At 41.4% G+C, this 23,798-nt stretch overlaps 1 protein-coding gene across 5 annotated transcripts in view; it reads left to right on the top strand.

Moving 5' to 3' along the window:
• The window catches only part of CPAP (centrosome assembly and centriole elongation protein), a 66,307-nt gene that overhangs the window by 31,286 nt on the left and 11,223 nt on the right, over window positions 1-23,798 (top strand). For 4 of the 5 annotated variants that reach the window (XM_016203560.2, XM_016203559.2, XM_016203558.2 and 1 more), the window contains 3 exons: window positions 5,374-5,539; window positions 11,490-11,732; window positions 16,371-16,455. In XM_016203560.2, coding sequence (XP_016059046.2) covers window positions 5,374-5,539; window positions 11,490-11,732; window positions 16,371-16,455 — 494 coding nt within the window. The remainder of the gene's footprint in view (window positions 1-5,373; window positions 5,540-11,489; window positions 11,733-16,370; window positions 16,456-23,798) is intronic. The other variant, XM_087814424.1, reaches the window with a different exon arrangement.

Raw genomic sequence — 23,798 nt, 5'->3', positions numbered from 1 at the left:
GGGACCCTCTGGGCTTCCTGGACTTGTAAGTCTATTTCTTTCCCCAGGTAGGGGAAGTTTTCTGCAATTATTTTTTCAAATAGGTTTTCAATTCCTTGGTCTCTTTCTTCCCCTTCTGGCACCCCAATAATATGAATGCTGGGCCTCATGAATTTGTTCCAGAGGCTCCTTATGCTATCTTCATATTTCTGGATTCTTTTTTCTTTTTGCTCTCCTGGTTGGGTGTTTTTTGTTTCCTCATGTTCCAAATTGATGGTTTGATTCTCAGCATCCTCTACTCTACTGTTGATTCCATGTAAATTATTCTTCATTTCAGTTTGTGTAGCCTTCATTTCAAATTGGTACTTTATTATGTTATCGATTTTTCTCAGTTATTTCCCTAGTAGTCTGCTTAAACATCCTTATAAACAAAATTCTGAACTCTCTGTTAGCTTGCTTGGATCTATTTCATTTAGGTCCTCTTCTAGAGATTTCTTCTGTTCTTTCCTTTGTGACATCTTTCTTTGCCTCCACATTTTGGCTGCTTCCAGCTATTTGTTTCTATGTATTAGGTAGAGCTGTATGTTTTCTGGAATTTTTAGAGTGGCTTTGTGTAGTAGGTGTCCTGTAGGGTCCAGTGGCTCAGCCTCCCCAGTCACCTGAGCTGGGCCTTCTAGGTGCTCCCCTGTGTGGGCTGGTGCACTGCCCTGTTGTAGTTGAGCCTTGGTTGCTGTTGGCGTCCCTAGAAGGAACTGAACCTCGGAACTGAACCTCAGGCCAATCAGCTGTGAGGACCAGCTGCAACTATAGCCAAAGAGCTGCTGTGCTGGAGACACCCTTATGGATCAGGATTTACTTCAGTGGAGCTTTGGTGTTCATCAAGTGGGCCCCTCGAGTGTCACTCGTTTATGTGGTAGGGTTGTAATCCAGCATGGTCGAGTATGACCACCAGTTGCACTGTCTGTGGGACCTCCTGGGAGGTGCAAAGTCAGCTTGTGCCAGTGCCTTGCCCAGGGCCACCCAGCCTGAGCTACACAGCAAACCGTAGTTGGCTGCTACTTGTGCTGGGCTTGTCGTTGTCCAGGAGAGGCCAAGCTATGAGCCAATGCAGGCTGCCACTAGTGTCAGGCCTGGGGCCGCTTATCAAGCTGTATGGGGCCTGCTGCTGCTTGTTTAAGAGATTTTAGGAAAGTCCTAAGCATGAGGCTTGAGAGGCCACTTGCCTAGAAAAGCCACTGGAAATGGCTTGGATGAGGTTGCAGGTAGGAGGGGCGGGGCCTCTGGGACTCATCAGGGCGGGGCCAAAGGTGTGAGTCAGGTGCTGGCAATTCAAATATGGCGCCTGCCTGCAGGTTGTGTGCAGGGAGGCCTTGCCAAAGGAGCAATGGCCTCTGCCAGCTCTTCTGCCTGGGAGAAAGCTGGCCCTCCACCTCTCACCCGGATTTCAGGCAGGTTAGTTCCTCCTCAAGTGTCCCAGGTTCCTTTCAGGCTGCTGCTCGGCGCTGGCACTCAGAGGGAGCATGTCTGAGTGAGTCCATGGGCGGGCCCTTTAAGAGGCGCTGCCTGGGGCTCCCGCAGCCTCCGTGACCCTCAGGGACAGTCCCTGCTGGTTTCACAGCCTGGAGTTGTGGGGACGTCTCTTCCTGGCCCTGGAGCCTTCGGCTGGGGGCTTGCTGTGGGGCTGGGACCCCCTCACTCCTCCAGAAAACCCCCACCTCCGAGATTCTCTCCCTGGTTTCAACCACGGCACCCGGTGTGGGCCCACGGCACGTCTCCGATTCAGCCCCGATCCGCCCGCATCTGTGCGCCTCCTACTGGTCTTGGTGCTTCTTCAGTTCCCTGGTTGTAGGGCTTCTGTTCAGCCAGATTTCAGGAGGTTCTGAGTGATGGTGGTTCTGTATTTTAGTTGTAATTTTGATGTGGTTGTGGGAGGCGGCGGGTGCAGCTGTTACCTACGCCGTCATCTTGTTTCCTCTCCCTGGATGACTTTTATTGTTTTTTATTGTCTGATAGCTGTGGCTAAGACTTCCAGTACTATTTTGAGTAAGTGTGGTGAAAGTAGACACCCCTGTCTTATTCCTGTTCTTAAGGGAAACGCTTTTAGTTTTTGCCCATTAAGTATGATGCTTCTCTTGCTGCCTTTAAGAATCTCTTCTTGATTTTGATTTTTAGCATTTTAATTATGATGTGTTTGGTCGTTGGCCTCTTTGGGTTCTTCTTTCTTGGAACTCTGCCTCCTGAACTTGTGTGACTTTTTCCTTTACCAGGTCAGGGAAGTTTTCTGAAATTATTTCTTCAATCAGGTTCTCTATCCCTTGCTAACTTTCTTCTCCTTCTTATATTCCTATGATGCAGATATTGTTCTGTTCCTTGTTGTCCCACAGCTTCCTTAAACTGTCTTCCTGCTTTTTAATTGTTTTTTTCTTTTTGGTTCTCTGATTGAGTGATATTTTTTCTAGTCTGTCTTCTAATTTGCTGCTCTGATCCTTGGCTTATCATGTGAAGTGGAATTCACCTCAGCTGTGTTTGGAGCCTGCCAGTATCTCCTTGTGGATACACTGCTTTGAAGCTTATTGAATATTACTCTGTTGTTGTCTGAAGCAGGTCACTGGGTTTACTGGTTTTGGGCCTCTTCCCAGGGTCTCTGGTGCAAGCCAGTGTCAGACACTGTTTATGACTGTCCCCGAGTACCCTGTTTGGATCTATCAGTGATCTACAGTTTATGGCTCCATTTGCTGGTGCTGGTTATGTGTGGAAAGGACCAAGCTGTTCACCAGGGTCTGCTTTTCCTATCCTTAGGCCCAATAGCAGGTCAGGCAAAGACTCACTGCTTCCAGAGATCCGCTTCTGCCTGCAGGCTTTTAGTCTTAGTCACTTCATGAGCTTCAGACTGTAGAGCTCTGCAGGGCTTAAACTCCACAGGGTAGGGCGAGAAGGTTTCCAGTGGGTGGGGCAATTGCTTCCTCCCCAGGCTAAAGCTTCATTGATAGGAAAGCTCCGCCTGAGAAAGATGGTTTCTGCAGCATGGTGGAATGACTCAGCATGGGGATCTGGGAAGCTGTCCTCTCCGCTCTCTCACAATAGCCACCAACCACAGATTCTCCTCCCACAGCGCTAGCCCACTCTGCCAGAGCCCAAGGAGAGTTCCCACAAATGAATTTAGTGCATTGGCTCTTTAATGGTTTGCTTGCATTTCTAGCCATCTCTCCCTGCTTGACAGAACCCTCAGTGTTTTTCACAGCCAGATGTTATGTGGGCACCTTTCCTGGTTCTGTTAATCTGGGCTGGGGAGCACAGCTTGGGGTTTGAACTGCAGACTTCTCAGGGGGAACCCCCCACAGCTGAGCTATCCCTCTAGAACTTCAGCTGCTGCCTATGAGAGCCCAGTCAGCCCTCTTACGCCTCCATACTTCCTACCACTCTCTATGTGGCTTCATTTTTATGTCCTTGTTTATAAGTGGCTTTGTTCATTCTTTTTTCTCCTCTGACTATAATTTCATATTACCTGTCTTCCAGTTCATAGATTCTTTCTTCTGCTTGATTGAATGTGATATCGAAGGTTTCTATTTCATTATTTTATTCATCCATCGTATTCTCAGTTTGACAATTTCTATGTTTTTTTCATTTTTTTATTTCTCTTTGTTGAACTTTTCATTTTGTTTCATGTATTGTTTCCCCGATTTTGTTGAGTTATCTGTATTCTAATGTAGCTTGCTGAGTTTCTGTAAAGCATTCATTTTGAATTCTTTGTCAGGCAATTTGTAGATCTCTATTTCTTTGGGATTGGTTACTGGAGCCTTTTTAGTTTCTTTTGGTGGTGTCATGTTTACCTCATTCTTCATGATCCATGTAATCTTGGGTTGATGTCTTTGCATTTGAAAGAGCAAATACCTCTTCCTGTTTTTACGGATTGATTTTGACAGGCCTTTACCTTCTCCTGCTGGATCCCTGGACTGATTAGTCTGCCTCCAGAATCACAGTTGAGTGGGGTTGTAACCAAATCATGTGGCTGCTTCTGGGTCCACTGTGGGGTCCATTGTTGGCAGGCCTGTTATCAGTGGTGCAGGTGGACATGGTTCCTGCTAAATCCCTGGTTGGACAGGACTGCATTTGGGTCCACAGTCAAGCAGGTCATGGGGCTACTTCTTGGTCTACTGTTGAGTCTGTAGGCAGGGGATCTGTTGCCAGGGGTAAGGATGAATGTGGCTCCTGCAGGTTCCTGGGCATCTTCCTGCTGGGTCCCTGGGTGGGCAGGACTGCCTCCAGTACCACAATATAGCAGGCTGGAGCCAGGTCTTAGGGTTGTTTCAGGATCTATAGTTGGGACTGAGGTTTGTGGGCCTGTTATCAGGGGCACAGATGCCTGTAGCTCTTCTGAGTCCTTTGGTAAATGGAGCTGGGGCTAAGTCCATAGGGAGCCTAGGCTGTTTTAATTCTGCAGTCTGGACCATGTTTAGTAAGTCTACCACTGGGACATGGGCTTGCCTCCTCTTAGTAGCTGGCTGTCCTTGATCTTAAGGTTTCACCTGGTTTTCCCTGAATCAGAATCTTAGAGCTTCTACAAAAGCACTTACATTCATGGATGGCTGTTGGATTTTTGTTTATGTGAGGGGATGTGAGCCAGGGTCCTCCTGTTCCACTGTCTTGTTGATGTCACTCTCCCTATGCTCTTATCACAGCAGAATGAACCTGGGTTATGATAGTCCCTCTGATCAATATTCTTCTCAGCTAAATACCAGCGTCTTCAAGTGGTTTGTAAGACCCTAGTTAATCTGGCCTTTGGTTTTTTTTGGTTTGTTTTGTTTTTCTGTCTCTTGCTCACTGTTTTAGCTACACTGGTGGTTTGGCTGTTCTTTGAATTCATCAGGCATATTCCTATATCAGAGTTTTTGCATGTGGTGTTCCCTCTGTCTGAACTGTTTTGTCCAAATATCCTCATGGCTATTCTTTCACTTTCTTCAGGTTTTGCTTTAAATATTATCTCAGAAGATGACCCCATCTGTAATTTTAATCTCCTATCCTGATATTATATAACGTCATTCCTTGCTTATTTTCTTCCATACCACTCCTAATGTTCCATATATGTTATTTATTCTATTATTGCCTGTCTCTTCCATTAGGTGTAAGAAGCTTCATGGGAGTAAGGATGTTTAGTTATTCCACTGTGTTTCCTCCAGCGTAGTGCTCTATTTATAGTAGGTGCCTAGTGGATGCTTGTTGGAGAGGTGCTTTATTTAAATAATTGGCTGTTGTTTCAGTGCTATGGATTGAAAATGGATTTACCAAGACTCCAGCTCCTCATTAGCAGGCTGTCCCTGGTGTTCCATTTTGGTGCCACATGTGGATTATTATATTTAGATGGTCCCCTTAGATAACATGGTTTGCTTATTTTAGGAAAGAAATTGCAGACTTTGAACAACAGAAAGCAAATGAATTGGCTCGAATAAAGGAGTTTAAAAAGGAAGAAATGAGGAAGCTACAAAATAAACGCAAAGTTTTTGAAACATATACTACAGTTGCAAGAACTTTTCCAGATAAAAAGGAACGTGAAGAAATACAGGTATATGAATATTTATATACTTATATAAGTTAGTAAAGATTTCAGTCTCATAAGAATCTTAGTTATTTTATGTGTCAAAGAGATATTTGGTATCAGTTTGTTAGTCATTTATTGACTCAACAAATTATCTGTCTGAGACACTGAATCAGGAACATCTTTTGAAGTCTGACATTTAAAGAGTAAAATATTCTCTTACTAAAGGTTTCCAAACAAACAAACAAAGCGTATGATAATGACATGAATGAATTAATAAGCCAGGAGTTGGAAGTTCACTGGTGTAATGTTGTGTTAATTTGTTTGAACTACCACACAACAAATACTATTAGTTTTGTTCATTTATAATAATTTAAGGCCCATATACTAAATAGATATTTATTCTAAAACTTATAAATTGATAGGCCAAATTATTAGTCCTATTCATTTCAAAGTTAGAAGTGGACATAATCAGAGGAATGTAGTGCTTAAAAATAACTAATGCATTTCTAGCTAAACTATAGGAAAAAAAAAAATGGAGGTGAATGTATTCATAACATTGGCATATGCAAAAACTTCCAAGAGAAGACAAAGAAATAAATATAAAAGATGCCCAGCCGGACGTGGCTCAGTAGTTGAGCATCGACCTAGGATCCAGGAGATTGAGGTTCGATTCCTGGTCGGGGCACATGCCCGAGTTTCGGGCTTGATCCCCAGTGGGGATCGTGCAAGAGCTGATTAATGACTCTCTCATCATTGATGTTTCTATCTCTCTCTCTCTCTCTCTCTTCCCCTTCATCTCTGAAATCAATAAAGATATATTTTAAAAAAAGAAATACGTATAAAAGAAAAAATGGATATATTAAGCTTCATCAAAAGAAAAACTTAATTTACCAAGAGAAAAATTTTAAATGGTTATCCTTTGCTTACAGCATAAAATGCAAACTCATCTTCCACTTCCATATTTTAGACACCAGTATTTTTGAATTCTATCTTTTGATTTCTTCCTTTCTGTAGTATGTTGTCTTTGAACAATCTCATCTGCACACCTATAGCTTAAGTTATCATATGCCTTGTTGATTAGGGTCTTTAATTCTATTTTCTTATTTTCGTGGGGAGAAACACATGCCATGTTTTGGTTAATGCTTGGTTTATTAAATCTGTTACACTTTAACAATCTATTAAAACTTTTATTTCAAAAAAAGGATCTGCAGTGAAATCTCTCCCTATAACAGTTGCTCTGGCATCCAATTTTCCTCCTTTGAGACAACCGATGTTACCAATCTCTTGTATTTTTCCAGAGAAATTCTAAGCAAATGCATATATATTCCTAATTTTAAAAAAAGTAAAATTAATGGTTAGTATATTGAAATCATCTATATCTGGGTGGAGCTTTTTTTTGTTTTTGTTTTCTTAATCCCACCTGAGGGTATTTTTTCCATTGCTTTTCAGAGAGAGTGGAATGGGGGGTGGGAGGGAGAGAGACAGAGAGAAGGAGGGAGGGAGGGAGAGAGAAACAGCGATGTGAGGGAGACACATCAATTGATTGCCTCCTGCATGCACCCTGACCTGGGCTGGGGAGCTAGCCTGCAACCAAGGTATATGCCCTTGGCTGGAGTTGAACCTGGGACCCTTCAGCCCGCAGGCTAAAGCTCTAACTACTGAGCCAAACTAGCAAGGGTGAAACCACCTGTATCTTAACATAAAGAGCATCATTATTCTTTATTTTACCATTGAATAGAATTGTATTATATGGATGTACCATAATTTACTTAACTAAACATTTATGTTGTTTCTGTTCTTTTTCTCTCTGTTAAGAGTGCTGTCTTGAATAACCTTGTACACACATCACTTCACAATCATTCTTCTACTTAGTCATTCAGCACATGGTTATCAAATACCTATGATGTAGAAGGCATGTATGTGCTTGGGAATACCAGAAGTGAACAAAACAAATTTATCCTTGCCCCCATGTAGCTTACATACTCAAGTATATCTGCAGCATAAATCCCAAGAAGTTAAATTTTTAGGTAAAGGGGGTGATATGTACATTCATAGATATTGCCAGATTATCTCTTCATAAATATCATTTCAACTTTTAATTCTACTAGCAATTATTAGAGTGGTTTTTGCTCTTTGCCTGCTAGGTAAAAGATTAAAAATTTATATTAAACTTACTTGAATTTCTTTTTAAAATCTATAATCTAGATTATAGATTATTATTATAATCTATAATAATACAAATTTAGCAAGACTTTTTTTGTGAACACTTCAAATACTTTATTAAAAATATTTATTTATTGATTTGAGATAGAGACATACATCAGTTTGTTGTTCCACTTATTTACTCATTCATTGGTTGCTTCTTGTAAGTCGTGCCCTGACTGGAGATTAAAGCTGCAACCTTGGCATATCGGGACCACGCTTTAACCAACTGAGGTACCAGGCTAGGGCCACTTAAGATACTTTAACAGTAGTTAAAATCAAATTCAGCTATCAGAAAACTTCACTAAATTTAAAACCATAACCTATGCTAAAATATTTGCACAATGGGTTTGTCATTTCATATTTACTCTTCCTGAGCCTCCTAGGAGTAGAGCAATACTTACTTTGATATCTTGCTATGTTATAAAAATCTTAGAAACCCAAAAGGAACAAAAACACCAACCTTCTTAGACCACCCAAGATTATAAGCTTGATTCTCCCCACCTTCCCCTCTTTGTCATAGCTGTGATTTCTTCTTCCATTGTTCAAACCATAGCAAATGAGCTTTCTTATTTTAAGTTCTACTTACTTTGGTGAGAATAACATATAGCTTTTACTTTATTCTAACCTGGTGCCTTTTCTTCAAATAATGTATCCTCTTATTCTCTAAGCCTGTTCTTACCAGTCTGCTTGTCATTAGCCACATGTGGCTATAAATTTAAGTTAATTGAAATTAAATAAAACTAAAAATTCAGTTTCTCAGTGACATTAGGCACATTTCAAGTACTCAGTAGCCATTGTGTGACTGGTAGCTATCACATTGGACAGTGCAGATCCAGGACACATCCATTATTGTGGAAAGTTCTGGACAGTATTGATGTAGAGGCCTCATCTCCTGGAGACCTGGTGAGTTAGCTTTCCTCTTTAGGACATTAGACCATTTCATAATTTTGCAACTTTTTCTTGAGCCCTCTTTCTACTTTGTTAGTGTTGATTTAAGTATTAGGCCCTTTTCAAAAGACTTGATATTGTGTGTAACCATGGATGTTCATTATTTCTTTCTGTTGTTGGTACAGTTCCTTGTTTTTCTTAAACTAGATGGCTCATTTGTAATTTCCTATATTTACCCTTCTTCCTACTTCTATGCAAATACATACTTTAGAAACAGGTATATACTTAATTGAAAACAAACCTATATTTATTGTGCTTCCACTTATTAAATCATTAAAAGATTAAAGAGATGGTATAGGCTCAGAGGTAGTGTGGGTTTGGTTCCAGACCACCTTGATAAAGTGAATATTGCAAGTCCCATGAATGTTTTGGTTTCCTGTTGCATATGATAGTTATGTTTACACTGTACTGTAGTCTCTTAAGTGTGCAATAGCATTATGTCTAAAAAACTACATACATACCTTAATGAGAGAATGCTTTATTGCCAGAAAATACTAACCAGCCTTCAGTGAATCATTATCTTTTTTTGATGGAAGTTCTTGCCTCAACATTGATGGCTGCTGACTGACCAGGGTGGTGGTTGCTGAAGGTAGGGGTGGCTGTGGCAATTTCTTAAAATAAGGCAACAATGAAGTTTGCTGCATTGATTGATTCTTTCACAAATGATTTCTCTGTAGCATGTGATGCTGTTTGATAGCATTTTACCCACGGTAGAACTTCTTTCAAAATTGGAGTCAGTTCTCTCAAACCCAGCCACTGCTTTATCAACTAAGTTGATGTAATATTCTAAGTCCTTTGTTTTCATTTTAACATCTTCACAGCTTCTTCACCAAGAGTAGATTCCATCAACCAGAAACCACTCTCTTTGCTCCTTATCTGTTAAAGTTTTAGCTTGAATTTGCAGGAATTCAGTCACATCTGTAGGCTCCGCTTCTAATTCTAGTTCTCTTGCTATTTCCACATCTGCAGTTACTTCCTCCACTGAAGTCTTGATCCCCTCAAAGTCATCCATGAGGTTTGGAATCAACTTCCAAACTCGTTAATGTTAATGTTAATGTTAATGTTAATGTTAATGTTAATGTTAATGTTAATGTTATTGTTTTGATCTTTTCCCATGAATCATTAATGTTTTTAATGGCATCTGGAAAGGTGAATCCTTTACAGAAGGTTTTCAATTTATAGTTGGCCAGGATCCATCAGAGGAATCACTATCTATGGCGGCTATAGCCTTATGAAGTACATTTCTTAATTAGTAACACTTGAAAGTCAAAATTACTCCTTGATCCAGGGGCTGCAAAATGGATGAAAAACCATTACTCTCGTACATCTCCATCAGAGCTCTTGGGTGACCAAGTGCATTGTCAAGGAACAGTAATGTTTTGAAAGGAAATATTTTTTCTGAGCAGTGGTCTCAACAGTGGGCTTAAAATAATCAGTGAACTATGTTGTAAACAGATGTGCTTTCATTCCTCCTTTGTTGTTCCATTTATAGAGCATGGGCAGAGTAGATTTTGCATAATTCTTAAGGGCCTTAGGATTGTCAGAATGGTAAATGGGCGCTGGCTTCAACTTAAAGTCACCAGCTGCATTAGCCCCTAACAGAGTTAGCCTGTCCTTGGAAGCTTTGAAGCCAGGCATTGACTCCTTGCCAGCTTTAAAAGTCTAGATGGCATTTTCTTCCAATATAACGCTGTTTTGTCTACATTGAAAATCTTGTTGAGTGTAACCACCTTCATTATCTTAGCTAGATCTTCTGGATAACTTGCTGCAGCTTCTACATCAGCACTTGCTGCTTCACCTTGAACTTTTATGTTATGGAGACTGCTTCTTTCCTTCAACCTCATGAACCAACCTCTGCTAGCTTCAGACTTTTCCTCTAAGCTTCCTTACCTCCCTCAGCCTTCACAGAATTGAAGCTTTAGAGTCTTACTTTGCATTAGGCTTTGGTTTAAGGGAATGTTGTGGCTGGTTTGATCTCTCCAGACAACTATAACTTTCTCCATGTGAGCAGTAGGCTGTTTCGTTTTCTTATCATTCATGTGTTCACTGGAGCAGCACTTTGTTGGCTGTTGTGAGGTTTGTATGAGCATGGATGGGTGTCAGGTTGTCAGTGCGTGTTAATGAGGTGATTAGGATTCTCACTGCCTTCAGTTCCATATCTGAATGAACAGGTTCTCGGGTGGGTGGTGGGGAATGCTTCCTGCTTCTGTCTATACTTCTTTCCTTAGCTTGCAGTCACTCCCCATGACTTGTACCTACGTATGCTGAGTAGCTAGTTGACCATCTCTCCTTAGTTCTGACATTGATCTCTATTTCTCTTTACACAGTTGCAGATTGCTTCTAGACATTTCCAGGACTTTCTTCACTTAGGTCATTTAGTTCATCTAAACTCATTTTCTTAAAATCTATTTCTTATAAATTCCCAGTAGAATCAGTTTTCAGGGCTGGTAGTTTTGACTTTGAATCTTTTATTCTCTTCACTTCAGCTCTTCTTCCTTTAGTTGGTAATTAATTCCTATTAATTTTTTCTTCACTAGATATCCCCTGTTTATCTCTTATATTTTAATTAATATCAAGGCCATGTTATTTCAGTGAACTTATAAGTGGTGTCTGCTTCCTCCTTCTGATTCCTGGAATTAATTTTGCTGATGGTATGAAGTGAACCCCTATTCCCTTTCCTGAAAATCCCAGCTTTATTGAAATGTGATTGACTGAACCTTCCCTTTTCTGTTCTCTGTACTAGGCTAGCTAGTCTGTCTTTTTTCTTCTATTTCATTGTTTTAATTCTAATGCTTTTTTTGGGGGGGGGTGTGTGTGACAGGCTTTGAAACAGCAGGTGGCAGATTTACAGGAAGATTTGAAAAGAAAAGAAGCAAAATGGTCAAGCACACTTGGCCGTCTTAGAAGCCAGATAGAAATGCTGGTCAAAGAGAACACAGACCTTCGGGAAGAAATAAAAGTGATGGAAAGATTCCGACTTGATGCTTGGAAGAAAGTGGAAGCCGCTGAGGGCGGCACCAAGACGGGTCAGTGCAGGACTGCTGTGAAGAAAGAGGGGTCCATGGTAGGTTTGGAGACCAGCCAGCTTCATCAGATTAGGGGGAGATGTTAAATATTTGAGCAGTCAGATCCTTAAAGAGACAGAAAGTAGAAGGGTGGTTGCCAGGTCTGCAGGGAGGGGAGAATGACGGGTTAGTGTTTAATGGGAACAGTTTCAGTTTTGCAAGTTGAAGAGAGTTTTGCGAATGGATGGTGGTGATAGTTGTATGAGAGTGTGAATGTACTTAATACCACTGACCTATACACTTTAACATGGTTTAAGAAGGTAACTGTTACTCTGACCAGTGCTGCTCAGTGGTTAGAGCATTGGCCCCCACACTGAAGGGTCTCAGGTTCGATTCCTAGTCAAGGGCGTGTACCTGGGTTGCAGGTTGGATCCCTGGCCCTGGTCAGGGCGTGTGCGGGAGGCAGCCAGTTGATGTGTCTCTTTATCATCCATGCTTTTCTTTGCCTCCCTCCCTCTCCCCTCTCCTTCCCTCCCTCCCTGCCCTGCCCCTCCCTCCCTCCCTCCCTGCCCCACCCTACTCCTCCCTCACTGCTCTGCCTTCCTTCCCCTGCCCCTCCCCTCCCCTTCTTCTCCCCTCTCTCCCTCTCCCTCCCTTGCCTCTTCCCTCCCTTGCCTCTCCCTCCTTTGCCTCCCCTTCCCTCCCTCCCCTCCACCCCCCAGCGTTCCACTCTCTCTAAAATTAGTCAATGGAAAAAATGTCCTTTTGTGAGGATTAAGCAAAAAAAAAAAAGAAAAAGGATGGTAAATGTTATGCTATATATATATTTACCATAATTTAAAATTTCTTTTGAGCATTGCTATAAAGATAGTTTTCAGATTTATTTGTATAATTCTTATAAAGGGATTATTATAAACAGTAGGCAGACAGTCTCAGTTAAAACAGGCCAAGGGAAGTTTTGCAGAGAGTCACATGCATGTGACCCTTTTGAATTAAGTAATTGGTGTTTCATTCATCTCTGTTCACAACTCTGGTTTGCCAGGCACTGCTTTTAGGCACTGCAGATAAAGCAATGAACAAAACAGGCAAACATCCCTGCTCCTTTGGAACTTAATATTCTAGTGGTGGTAGAAAGACTATAAATAAGATAAATAAAATATATGGTATGTGACATAGTGGTGAAAATCAAGGAGAAAAAGCAAGGAGGGGGAATAGGGTGTTGCAGTTTAGGTAGGATGGCCAGGGAAGGCCTTACAGAGAAAGCAACATTTGAAGAACTGCTGAAGAGGAGCTAAGCTCTGCTGAGACCTGGGTGAGAAGCAGAGCAGGCACAGGAGCCCCAGGCCTGGAGGCTGTCTGCTTGGAGGGCCTGAGGTTGAGCAAGTCCAGAGCTGCTATAGCTGGTCCTTGAATAGTGTCGTTTCATTATAAGGTTGATGCTGTAGGAACTTAACTCTTATATCAGTTAGCCTGGTAAAATTGTTATTATACATCATTTCGCCAAAGTTGCAGAATCTATCAAGGATGTTAAGTGAGGACTTGCTGTAAGCTGGAGCAGAGTAAGTGGGGAGAATTGTAGGGGGTGAAATCAGAGATATGATGAAGGGTGCCAGGTGCAGATTTCATTAGGCCTTAATAGTTTCTGTAAGCACTCGGGCTTTTTCTCTGAGTGCAATGGGGAGCCCTTGCAGGGCTCTGATTGAAGGGGTGGCCTAATCCTTTATCTTAGTGTTGGGGAAAGCCCCAAAAGTCTAAATTCAGGATTGACTCTGAAGAGCTGACATGTAGCTTTACTCAAATTTATAAGAGCTTTAATAGAGAAACTTACATACATGAGTAAGGCAGCTGCTCCCAGTGGTTGCAGTCAGGAAGAATCCACCCCCTTCCAGGACAGAGTCTCTTTTTTTATAGGGGGTTACAAGTAAAACCATATGGTGGGTAGTCATGTAAACCACCGAAAAGAACAATGCATTTCTAAGTTAACGGATAACACCAGGCAGTTATTACACTCTATACATTCATTAACTTCCTTCCTGGGGGCTTGACATTTATCTTTGGGTGGCATTTGGCTTTCTGGGTAGTCAGCCATGCTTGAGGCTACAGAGGGTTAAACAGAGTCCAACATTTCCCAGAGGCCTCTGCTGCTGGAGCCATATTACACCTCTTAATTCCCCAACATTTAGCTCACTCTGCTCTAGACTTACGAATAGACTGAGGGGGTGGGGAACTATGGGCCCAGTCAGGAACACCAACGGGGATTGTTGCAGTAATTCAGACCAGAGGTGAGATGATAGTGGCTTAGACTGGGGGACTGGCATTGGAGGGGTTGAGAAGTGGTTGGGATTTATTGATGAACTGGATAGGGGGGGTGTGACAGCAAGAAAGGAGTTAGGAATGGCTTCCCAGTTTAGTGTGGGTTTTTTTTTCTTCTTAATGTGAGAATTTCCATTTGTTACGAAAGTCCACAAGAAGACAACACATATTGCTCAGGGCCATGGACCTTAGGAGCTCAGATGCAGAGAAGGTGAGTTTGAAATGCCAATGAACATCAGGTGAAGATGTTCAGGAGAAGTCAGGTTGGAGCTAGAAGTTTAGGGTCATCAGAATGTGTGGTGAAGACTTGGGCTGGGAGAGATGAAACTGAAAGTGAAGAGGTCCAAATACTGAGCCAGAGTGAGAAACTGGGGGGTAAGGAGAACAAACAGCAAGGAAGTAGGAAGGAAAGGACACCCATGTGGTGTTCTGAGAGCCAAGTTGAGAAAGGCCCTAAAGGAGGAGAATGTGGCCAACAGGTGGCAAAGGATGCTGCTCAGTAAGTTGATGACTGAAGGTTGGTCATTGGATTTACCAAGTAGAGGTGTGTCGAAGATAAAGGCCTGACTGAATAAGAGAGAATGGGGAGAAGTTTCAGACAGAATATGAGAGCTGTGTGGAAAAATTTTGCAGTAAATGTAAAGAAAAGGGATAGAGGCTGTAGAGGAAGTTGTTTTCCTGTTTCTAAGTTGGAAATTAACAAGTATTTGTGTATTGGTAGAATTGGTTCAGTAGAGAGGAAAATTATGCAGGAGAAAGTAGTTGGCGCAGTGTTCATGAGGGGAGATGGGACTTAGGGAATGAATGAATGGAGGGGGGCTGGCCTTGGCCAGGAGCATGGGCAGTTCAAGTCCAATAACAGAAGGTCTAAGGTCTGGACCCAGGGCTAAGTGTGTGGTGCCACTTGGTGGGAAGTGCCCTCCTGATGCTTTAACTTTCTCAGTGAAGTGGGAAGCATGGTACTCTGCCGACAGTGAAGACGGAGAACATGCGAGAAAGTGTGAAATAGTTGTCTAAGAGGGAGGAAAGCCAAAGGACTGGGAAGTGTAGTCTGAATCCTGGGCTGCATTGGGAGCCCATATAGGTTAGAGATCATTTCCAGTGAGAATGGCTTGCATTTTTTTGTTTGTTTGTCTTTTTGAGTATTGGTTGGTGGAGAGTTTTAGGAGAGCTATGGTTATCAGGGGGAAAATCACAGAGGGGAGAAAGGGGCTTGGAAGTTGATAGTATGTATTGACCCATGAACTTAATCTGCTTAAGAATGGCATAGGCTACAGGGTTGTAAGGAACGTTGAACACATGGATCAATGACTTGTAGGACCCTGTAGGCTGTAAGCATTGTTGGAGTTAGGATATTAGAGGAATGAACTGACGGATAAGCTATGATAGCCAAAAAGTAGAATTCTCCCTTCTTCCTCAAACATTTCATTATGGAAGCTTCACCAGAGAGAGGCATTTGAAAGAACTGTCCATTGAACACCTGAATACTTGCCTAGATTGAACCACTGTTAACATTTTGCCATGTTGTGTATATGTACTTTGTTAGACCATTTGGAGGTAGTTGCAGAAATCATGGCATCTCACCCATAAATACTTGAACACTAAATGGCATTGGCTTTTTGAATAGACCAGGCCAATTATTTTATAGAATGCTTCTCATTCTGGATTCAAGTGCTTTGAAATTGAAGTTATTGATCATTGCTAGTAGTGATAATGGCTAGTTCTAGAGTTTGCCCATGGGAGTGCACGGCTGAGATTGGAGGAAGAGTAGATCAGGAAGCCGAAGCTAGGCATTGGAGAATCATCTGGCAAGGAGGGCTAGATGGTGGGTGAGTACGCCACCATGAGACTTGGAGCTGGGTGGGGGTGGGTAGGGAGGAAAGAAAGAGATTTGGTTGGAAGCAGTGACGGGGAGCAAGGAGGACACCTACCTTACCTCTAAATGTAGGGTTGTGAGCTCTGAGGGTGAGAAACCTCCATCCCTTCGAGGGACAGTGGTGAGCATTCTTCTCAGTGGGAGCTAGGGTTCAGTTAGGGCAAGACAGTGGGGGGAAGCATTCACCAGGGAGGCTGAGATAAGGGAGTTCTGCCGATGGCAACCATGAGTTCCTGCCCTCTCCTCTGGCTCTAGTAACAGTCACAGAAGACTGTTTCTTTTTACATTGTCTGTTATTCCCTTAACTTGAGGAATGAATATATTTCCAGAGGTAGTGTGTGTGGGTGTGTGTGTGTTGTTCACTCTGATCTCTAGTGATAAATGAAAATAATGTAAGTGAACAAACTTAAAACATTCTCATTGCAAGCTGAGTTCTGTTAGTTTGATTTATTGTACTAATATGTAGGCTAATACTAATTTTATATTCAATTATCTATCTCCTATGTAGAATTCATCAGTTCAAATTCAGAAGAGTCAAAATTCTTCAGGAACCCAGCTAGAAATATATAAGAAAAATAATTTGCCCACACAAGGTAAGAAGATGCATGATCTTTTAAGAAGACATTTCAGGAATTTAAAGAATAGAGAATTTATATCTAACTTAATAAATAAAACACTGTAATTTTAATTGAAGCCCCTGTGTATCCCACTCCCCCACTTAATTTCCATCCTGACAGTATTCCTGTCCTGGTTTCTCATTCTTTTACTATATTGTGCCCATAAATTAATATAGTATTGTTTACAGACTTTATGTATCCCTCTGCAATTTGCTTTTTTCTCTCCATATTTTAAGACTTACCACATTAACACATATAAACTCTAGTTTATTGATTTTAATAGCTATACAGAATCCATGTGTATTTGCCAGTCAAGTTTCTCTGCTGATGGGCATTCAGGTTTTCTCCCAGTTTGTCAGTAGCATGAATAGGGCTGCACAAAGTCTTTTTTATTTATTTATTTTTTAATTTTTAATTTTTATTTTTGTTTAAAATATTACAGATGTCCCTTCCCCCCCCAATGACCCGTTCCACCCCGTCCAACCGCCCTCCCCAGTCCCTCTCCCCACCATTGTCCGTGCCCTTGGGTTGTGCATATGTGCATATAAATTCTTTGGTTACTTTCTCCCCCTCCACCCAACTGCCCTCCTCCCTCTGACATTTGCAGGCTGATCCATGCTTCCATGTCATTGAATCTATTCTGTTCATCAGTTTATTAAGTTCTTTAGAGTGCATGTATATGCGAGATCATGTGATGTTTGTCTTTCTCTGCCTGGTTTATTTCACTTAGCATAATTTTCTCCAGGTCCATCCATGCTGTCCCAAAGGGTAAGAGATTCTTTCTCTTTACAGCTGCGTAGTATTCCATGGTGTATATGTCCCACAGCTTTTTTATCCACTCATCTACTGATGGGCACTTGGGCTGTTTCCAGGTTTTAGCTATTGTAAACTGTGCTGCTGTGAACATCGGGGTACATATATTCTTTCTGATGAATGTTTCAGGATTCTTAGGATACATTCCTAGGAGTTGAATCACTGGGTCAAACAGCACTCCATTTCTAATTTTTTGGGGAACCTCCATACTGTTTTCCATAGTGGTTGCACCAGTCTGCATTCCCACTAGCAGTGTACTAGGGTTCCCCCTTCCCCTCGCCAGCACATGTCATTTGTTGATTTGTTGATGGCAGCCATTCTGACAGGTGTGAAGTGATATCTCATTGTGGTTTTAATTTGCATCTCTCTGATGATTAGTGATGTTGAGCATTTTCTCATATGTCTCTTGGCCATCCGTATGTCCTCTTTGGAGAAGTGTCTCTTCAGGTCCTTTGCCCATTTGTCAATTGGATTGTTTGCCTTCTGCTTGCTGAACAGTATGAGTTCTTTGTACACTTTGGAAATTAGCCCCTTATCAGATACATCCTTGGCAAATAAATTTTCCTAGACCGTGGTTTTCCTTTGTATTTTGAGGCTTATTGTAAGTAATGCTGCTGTGAACATAGGGGTGCATGTATTCTTTCTGATTGGTGTTTCAGGATTATTTGGATATATTCCTAGAAGTGGGCTCGCTGGGTCAAAAGGAAGTTCCATTTTTAATTTTTTCGGGAATCTCCATACTGTTTTACACAGTGCCTGCACCAGTCTGCATTCCTGCCCACAGTGCACCAGAATTTTCTTTTCCACATCCTCAACAACACTTGTTGTTTGTTGGTTTATTGGTGGTAGCCATTTTGGTAGGTGTGAGGTGATACCTCATTGTTGTTTTAATTTGCATCTGATAATTAGTGACATTGAGCATTTTTTCATATACCTGTTGGCCATCTGTATGTCCTCTTTGGAGTAGTGTGTAATTCAGGCCCATTTTTAAATTGGTTTGTCTTCCTGGTGTTGAGTTGTAAAATTCTTTATATATTTTGGAGATTAACCCCTTATCAGATGTATCACCGGCAAATATGTTCTCCCATATGGTGGGCTCTCTTTTCTTTCTATGACTTTGCCTCTACATTCCTTTTGCCCACTTAAAACTTTGGGGTGGGGTGGGGTGTTTATATTTCTTTTTATTTAAGTCAGTTAGTCTGTGTTCTTATCTTTTGTCAGTTATAAGCACTGCCAATATCATCTTGCTGTCTGGGTTTAGCTTTTCAGTTTGTGTTTTTCATATGCATGTTTTTCTTTTAATATTGTATTTATCAATCTTTTTTGATGACTTTAAGAAATCCTCAATTTTCAGTCACAAATATACCATTTTCTCCTATGAACGTTTGTTTTCACAACCGGGTCTTTAACCTGCCTAGGAGTTTTTGAACTTATTTTTGTGAATTAAATTTAGAAAAGTGGATATAGCATATGCAGTTTGACAATTATAAAGGAAAAACTTCGATAACAGCTAGCTAAATCAAGAAATATATTAGAGGACTGAAAACTGTCCCCTCCATGATCATATCACATTACTTTTCCTTGTAGTTTCTACTCCCATAGGTACATCCCCAGAAAAATGTTTTACTTGTTTTTGAGCTATCTGAACAGTCTCCTACTGGGTGTATTCCATTGTCATTTTCACTATATGTTGCTTTTGAGAGTCAGTCATATTGATCTGCAGCTCATGAATTTTCACTGCCAGGTGGCATTCCATTTATCGAATATATTACAATTTACTATTTACTATTTTCTGTTGATAGGTGATTTTTTTAAGTTGCAGGATGTTACCCAGTAGTGCTGTGAGCATTGTGATACATTTCTGGTACACACATTAAATTTCTCTAGGGCATATACCTAGCGCATTACCGGGTAATTGGTATGAATACTTTAAACGCTATTAGATTTTGTTGAATTATTTTTTGAGATGACTTTACTTTCTCACCAGCAATGTAAGTGCTTGCTTTGCGCCACACTTTGTTAATACTTGCTATTGACAGACTTAAATTTTTGCCAATCTGGAGGGGATTAACAGTATCTCATCATAGTTTTGCATCACCCACATTAATAAATATGTTGACCTCCTTTTCCTGTGTTTATTCCTTCAACACTTACTTGTATTACAAATATTTTCTCCCATTCTAGGGTTTGTCTTTTTACAGTATCTTTTGTTGAACTGAAATTTTTATCTTTTTAAAATCGAAATATATTTGACATATGACATTGTATAAATTTAAGATGTACAGCATGTTGATTTGATACATTTATATATTATGATTACCAGAGTAGCAATAATTAGCATCTGTATCACCATGACATAATTATTTCTTTTTAGAGGTCAGAATAATTAAGATCTGGTCTCTTAGTAAGTTTGCGGATTATAATACAGTATTATTGTCTTTATTCACTATACTGTGCATTAGAACTCTAGGACTTATTTTACTACTTGTTGCTACTTTGTACCCTTCAATCACGTTTCTCCTATACCCCAATCTCCCAGTCCTTGGTAACCACCATTGCATTCTCTGTTTGTACTTATTTTTAAATTTACCTTTATTGTTGAAAGTATTACAGATGTCCCCTTTTCCCCCCGCATTGACCTCCTCAACCCTACTCCCACCCCCTCCTCAGGCTTTCACTGTATTACTGTCTGTGTCCATGGGTTTTGCATATATGCATATAAGTTATTTGGTTAATTACTCTCCCGCCCGCCCTACCCTTCCCTCTGAAATATGTCAGTATGTTGCAAGCTTCAATGTCTCTGGATCTATTTTGTTCGTCAGCTTATTTTGTTCATTAGCTTCTTCTTGAAGTAGACCCTTTAACATTTCATGTAATACTGATTTGATGGTAGTGAATTCCTTTAGCTTTTTCTTCTCTGGGAAGCTCTTTGACCTTCAATTCTATCATTTATCTGACCTAAATGATAGCTTTGCTGGGTAATCTCAGTTGTAGGTCCTTGCTTTTCATTTTAAATAGTTCTTGCCACTCTCTTCTGGCCTGCAGTTGCTGTTGAAAAATCAGCTGAAAGTCGTATGGGTGCTCCCTTGTAGGTAACTAATTGCTTTTCTCTTGCTGCTTTTAAGATTCTCTCTTTGTCTTTAACCTTTGGCATTTTAATTATGATGTGTTTTGGTGTGGGCCTCTTTGGGTTCTTCTTGTTTGGGACACTCTGTGCTTCCTGGACTTGTAAGTCTATTTCTTTCATCAGTTGGGGGACGTTTCCTGTCATTATTTTTTCAAATAGGTTTTCAATATCTTGCTCCTTCTCGTCTCCTTCCAGCATCCCCATTATTTGAATGTTGGTAAGCTTGAAATTGTCCCAGAGGCTTCTTACACTGTCTTCATAGTTTTGGATTCTTTTTTCCTTTTGCTGTTCTGATTGGGTGTTTTTTTCTTCCTCATATTCCAAATTGCTGATTTGGTTCTCTGCATCCTCTACCGTACTGTTGCTGCCCTGTGAATTATTCATTTCAGTTAGTGTATTCTTTATTTCTGACTGGTTCTTTTTTATGTCGATAATCTAACTAATTTCCCTAAAATTCTTACCAATACCTTGAAATTCTCATTAAGTTTCTTGAGCATCCTTATAACCATTGTCTTGAACTCTGTATCTAGTAGTTTGCTTGCTTCCATTTCATTTAGTTCTTTTTCTGGAGATTTCTCCTGTTCTTTCATTTGTGACATATTTCTGTGCTTCTGCATTTTAGCTGCTTCCCAGTGTTTGTTTCTATATATTAGGTAGAGCTGCTGTGTCTCCTGGAATTGGTAGAGTGGCTTTGTGTAGGTGTACTGTAGAGCCCAGTGGCTCAGCCTCCCCAGTTACCTGAGCTGGGTACTCTAGGTGCACCCCTGTGTGGGCTGTGTGCACTGTCCTGTTATAGTTGAGCCTTGGTTGCTGGTGGTGTCACTGGAATGAATTGACTTCCAGGACTATTGGCTGTGAGGACAAGCTGCAACTACAGTCAAAGAGCTGCTTTACTGGAAACACCCTTATGGAGCAGGATTTGCTTCAGTGGAGCTTTGGTGTTCATCGAGTGCGCCCCTTGAGTGTGTCACTTGTAGATGTGGTAGGGTTGTAACCTGTCGGGGTCGAAACTGACCACTGGGTGCACTGTCTCTGGGGCCTCCCGGGTGGTACAAATCAGCCTCTGCCTGTGCTCTGCTCAGGGCCACCCAGTGTGAGATATACAGCAATCTGTAGATGGCTGCTCCTTGTGTTGGGCTTAGAGGTGTCCAGGCAATGCCAAGCTATGAACCAAGGCAGGCTGCCTGCAAGTAGGGAGGGGTGGGGTCTCTGGGAATTACCAGAGCAGGGTGAAAGGTATAAGCCAGGATGCTGGAGATTCAGATATGGTTCCTGCCTGCTGGCTCTGTGGGTGAGGGCTCAGCAAAGGAGCAATGGCCTCTGCCAGCACTTTTGTCTTTTAGAAAGCTGCCCTTCCAGCCTTCACCCTGATTCCAAGCAAGTTAGTTCCTCCCCATATGTCCCAGGTTCCTTTCAAGCTGCTGCCCCAGTGCTGGAGCTCAGAGGCAGTGGGTCCAAGTCAGTCTGTGGGCCGGCCCTTTAAGAGGAGCTGCCTGGGACTCCAGCAGCCTCCATGTCACTCAGCCACAATCCTCGCTGTTTTTTACAGCCCAAAGTTGTGGGAACTTCTCTTCCTGACACTGGAACCTGGGCTGTGGGTCCTGATGTGGGGTTGAGACTTCTTGTTCCTCCAGGAAACCTCTACAGCCAAGATACCCCTCCTGATTTTAAACTGCTGCACCTGGGTGTGGGACCAGCAGGGTTTTGTGATTCCTCCTGATTCTGCCCTGCATCTCTGCCCCTCCTATCAGTCTAGATGTTCTTCAATTTCCTACCTCTAGGACTTCCATTCAGCTAGATTTGAGGAGGTTCGGAATGATGGTTCTGTATTTTTGTTGTAATTTTGATGTGGTTGTGGGAGGCGGTGAGTACTGAGTTTACCTTTGCTGCCATCTTCCTGAGACTTTTTCTCATTCTCTGGTTTTATGAGTTTGCTTTTTTTAGGTTCCACATATAAGTGTGTTTCTCTGACTTTTATCACTTAGCTCAGTGCCCTCAAGGTTCATCCATGTTGCTTGCAAGTGGCAGGGTTTTCTTTGTTATCATGGCTGAATAATGTCCAATTGTATATATGTACTACATCTTCTTTATCTACTGACATATTTTATAAAATGTGTTTACTGATTTTTAGAGAGAGGAAGGAAGGGTGAGAATGGAGAGAGAAATATCGATCAGCTGCCTCCTGTATGCTCCCCATTGGGAACAGAGCCAGCAACCCAGGCATGTGCCCTGACCGGGAATGGAAACAGTGACCTCTTTTTTTTTTTTTTAATCCTCACCTGAGGATATTTTTCCCATTCCTTTTCAGAGAGAGAGGGAGGTAGAGGGAGGGAGGGACAGGGAGGGAGGGAGGGAAATATTGATGTGAGAATGACACATCGATTTGTTGCCTCCCACATACGCCCTGACTGGGGCCGGGGATCGAGCCTGAAACCGAGTTATGTGCCCTTGACTAGAATCGAAGCTGAGACCCTTCAGTCTGCAGGCCGATGCTCTAACCACTGAGCAAAACCAGCTAGGGTGAACCAGCGACCTGTTGGTGCACGGGTTGACATTCAATCACTGCGCCACACCGACTGGGCTATCCATTCATCTTTTGATGTACATTTAAATTGTTTTCATATCTTGGCTATTGCGAATAATGCTGCAGTAAACACAGTAATGCAGGTATCCCTCTTCTATATCCTGTTTTCATTTCCTTTGGATTAGACCTAGGAATGGAATTGCTGGATCATATGGTAGTTCTATTTTTAATTTTTTGAGGAACCTCCATACTGTTTTCCATGGTGGCTGCATCAATTTGCTTTCCCACCAGCAGTGCATGAGGGTTCCTTTTTCTCCACACCCTTTCCAGCACTTGTTTTCTCTTTTTGATGATAGCCATTCTAACAGGTGTGAGGTGATATCTCACTGTGGTTTTGACTTGAATTTCTGTGATAATTAATGACATTGAGCATCTTTTTGTGTATGTGTTTGCTATTTGGATATCTTTGGGGAAATGTATGTTTAGTTTCTCTGCCCATTTTTTTGTTATTGAGTTATGTGAGTTTTTTATTTGGATATTAACCCCTTATCAGATATATGGTTTACCAAAATATTCAGCCATTTGATAGGTTTCCTCTTCATTTTTTTGTTTCTTTTGCTGGGCAGAAGCTTTTAAGTTTGATGATTTTTTATTTGTTGATTTTTGCTTTTGTTTGTGCTTACAGTGTTGTATTCAAGAAATCATTGCCAACACCAGTGTCAAGAAGCTTCTCCCCTATGTTTTCTTTAGAAGTTTTATGGTTTCAAGTCTTAAGTCTCTGATCCATTTCAAGTTACTTTCATGAATGTTGTAAGGTAGAAGTCTGCTTTCATTTTTCTGCATATGTTTATCCAG

The sequence above is a fragment of the Miniopterus natalensis genome, chromosome 2, assembly GCF_054644295.1.
Source record: "Miniopterus natalensis isolate mMinNat1 chromosome 2, mMinNat1.hap1, whole genome shotgun sequence".
NCBI lineage: Eukaryota > Metazoa > Chordata > Mammalia > Chiroptera > Miniopteridae > Miniopterus > Miniopterus natalensis.
The sequence above is the reverse complement of the archived record's forward strand: the minus strand, read 5'-3'. Positions and strand labels throughout refer to the sequence as shown.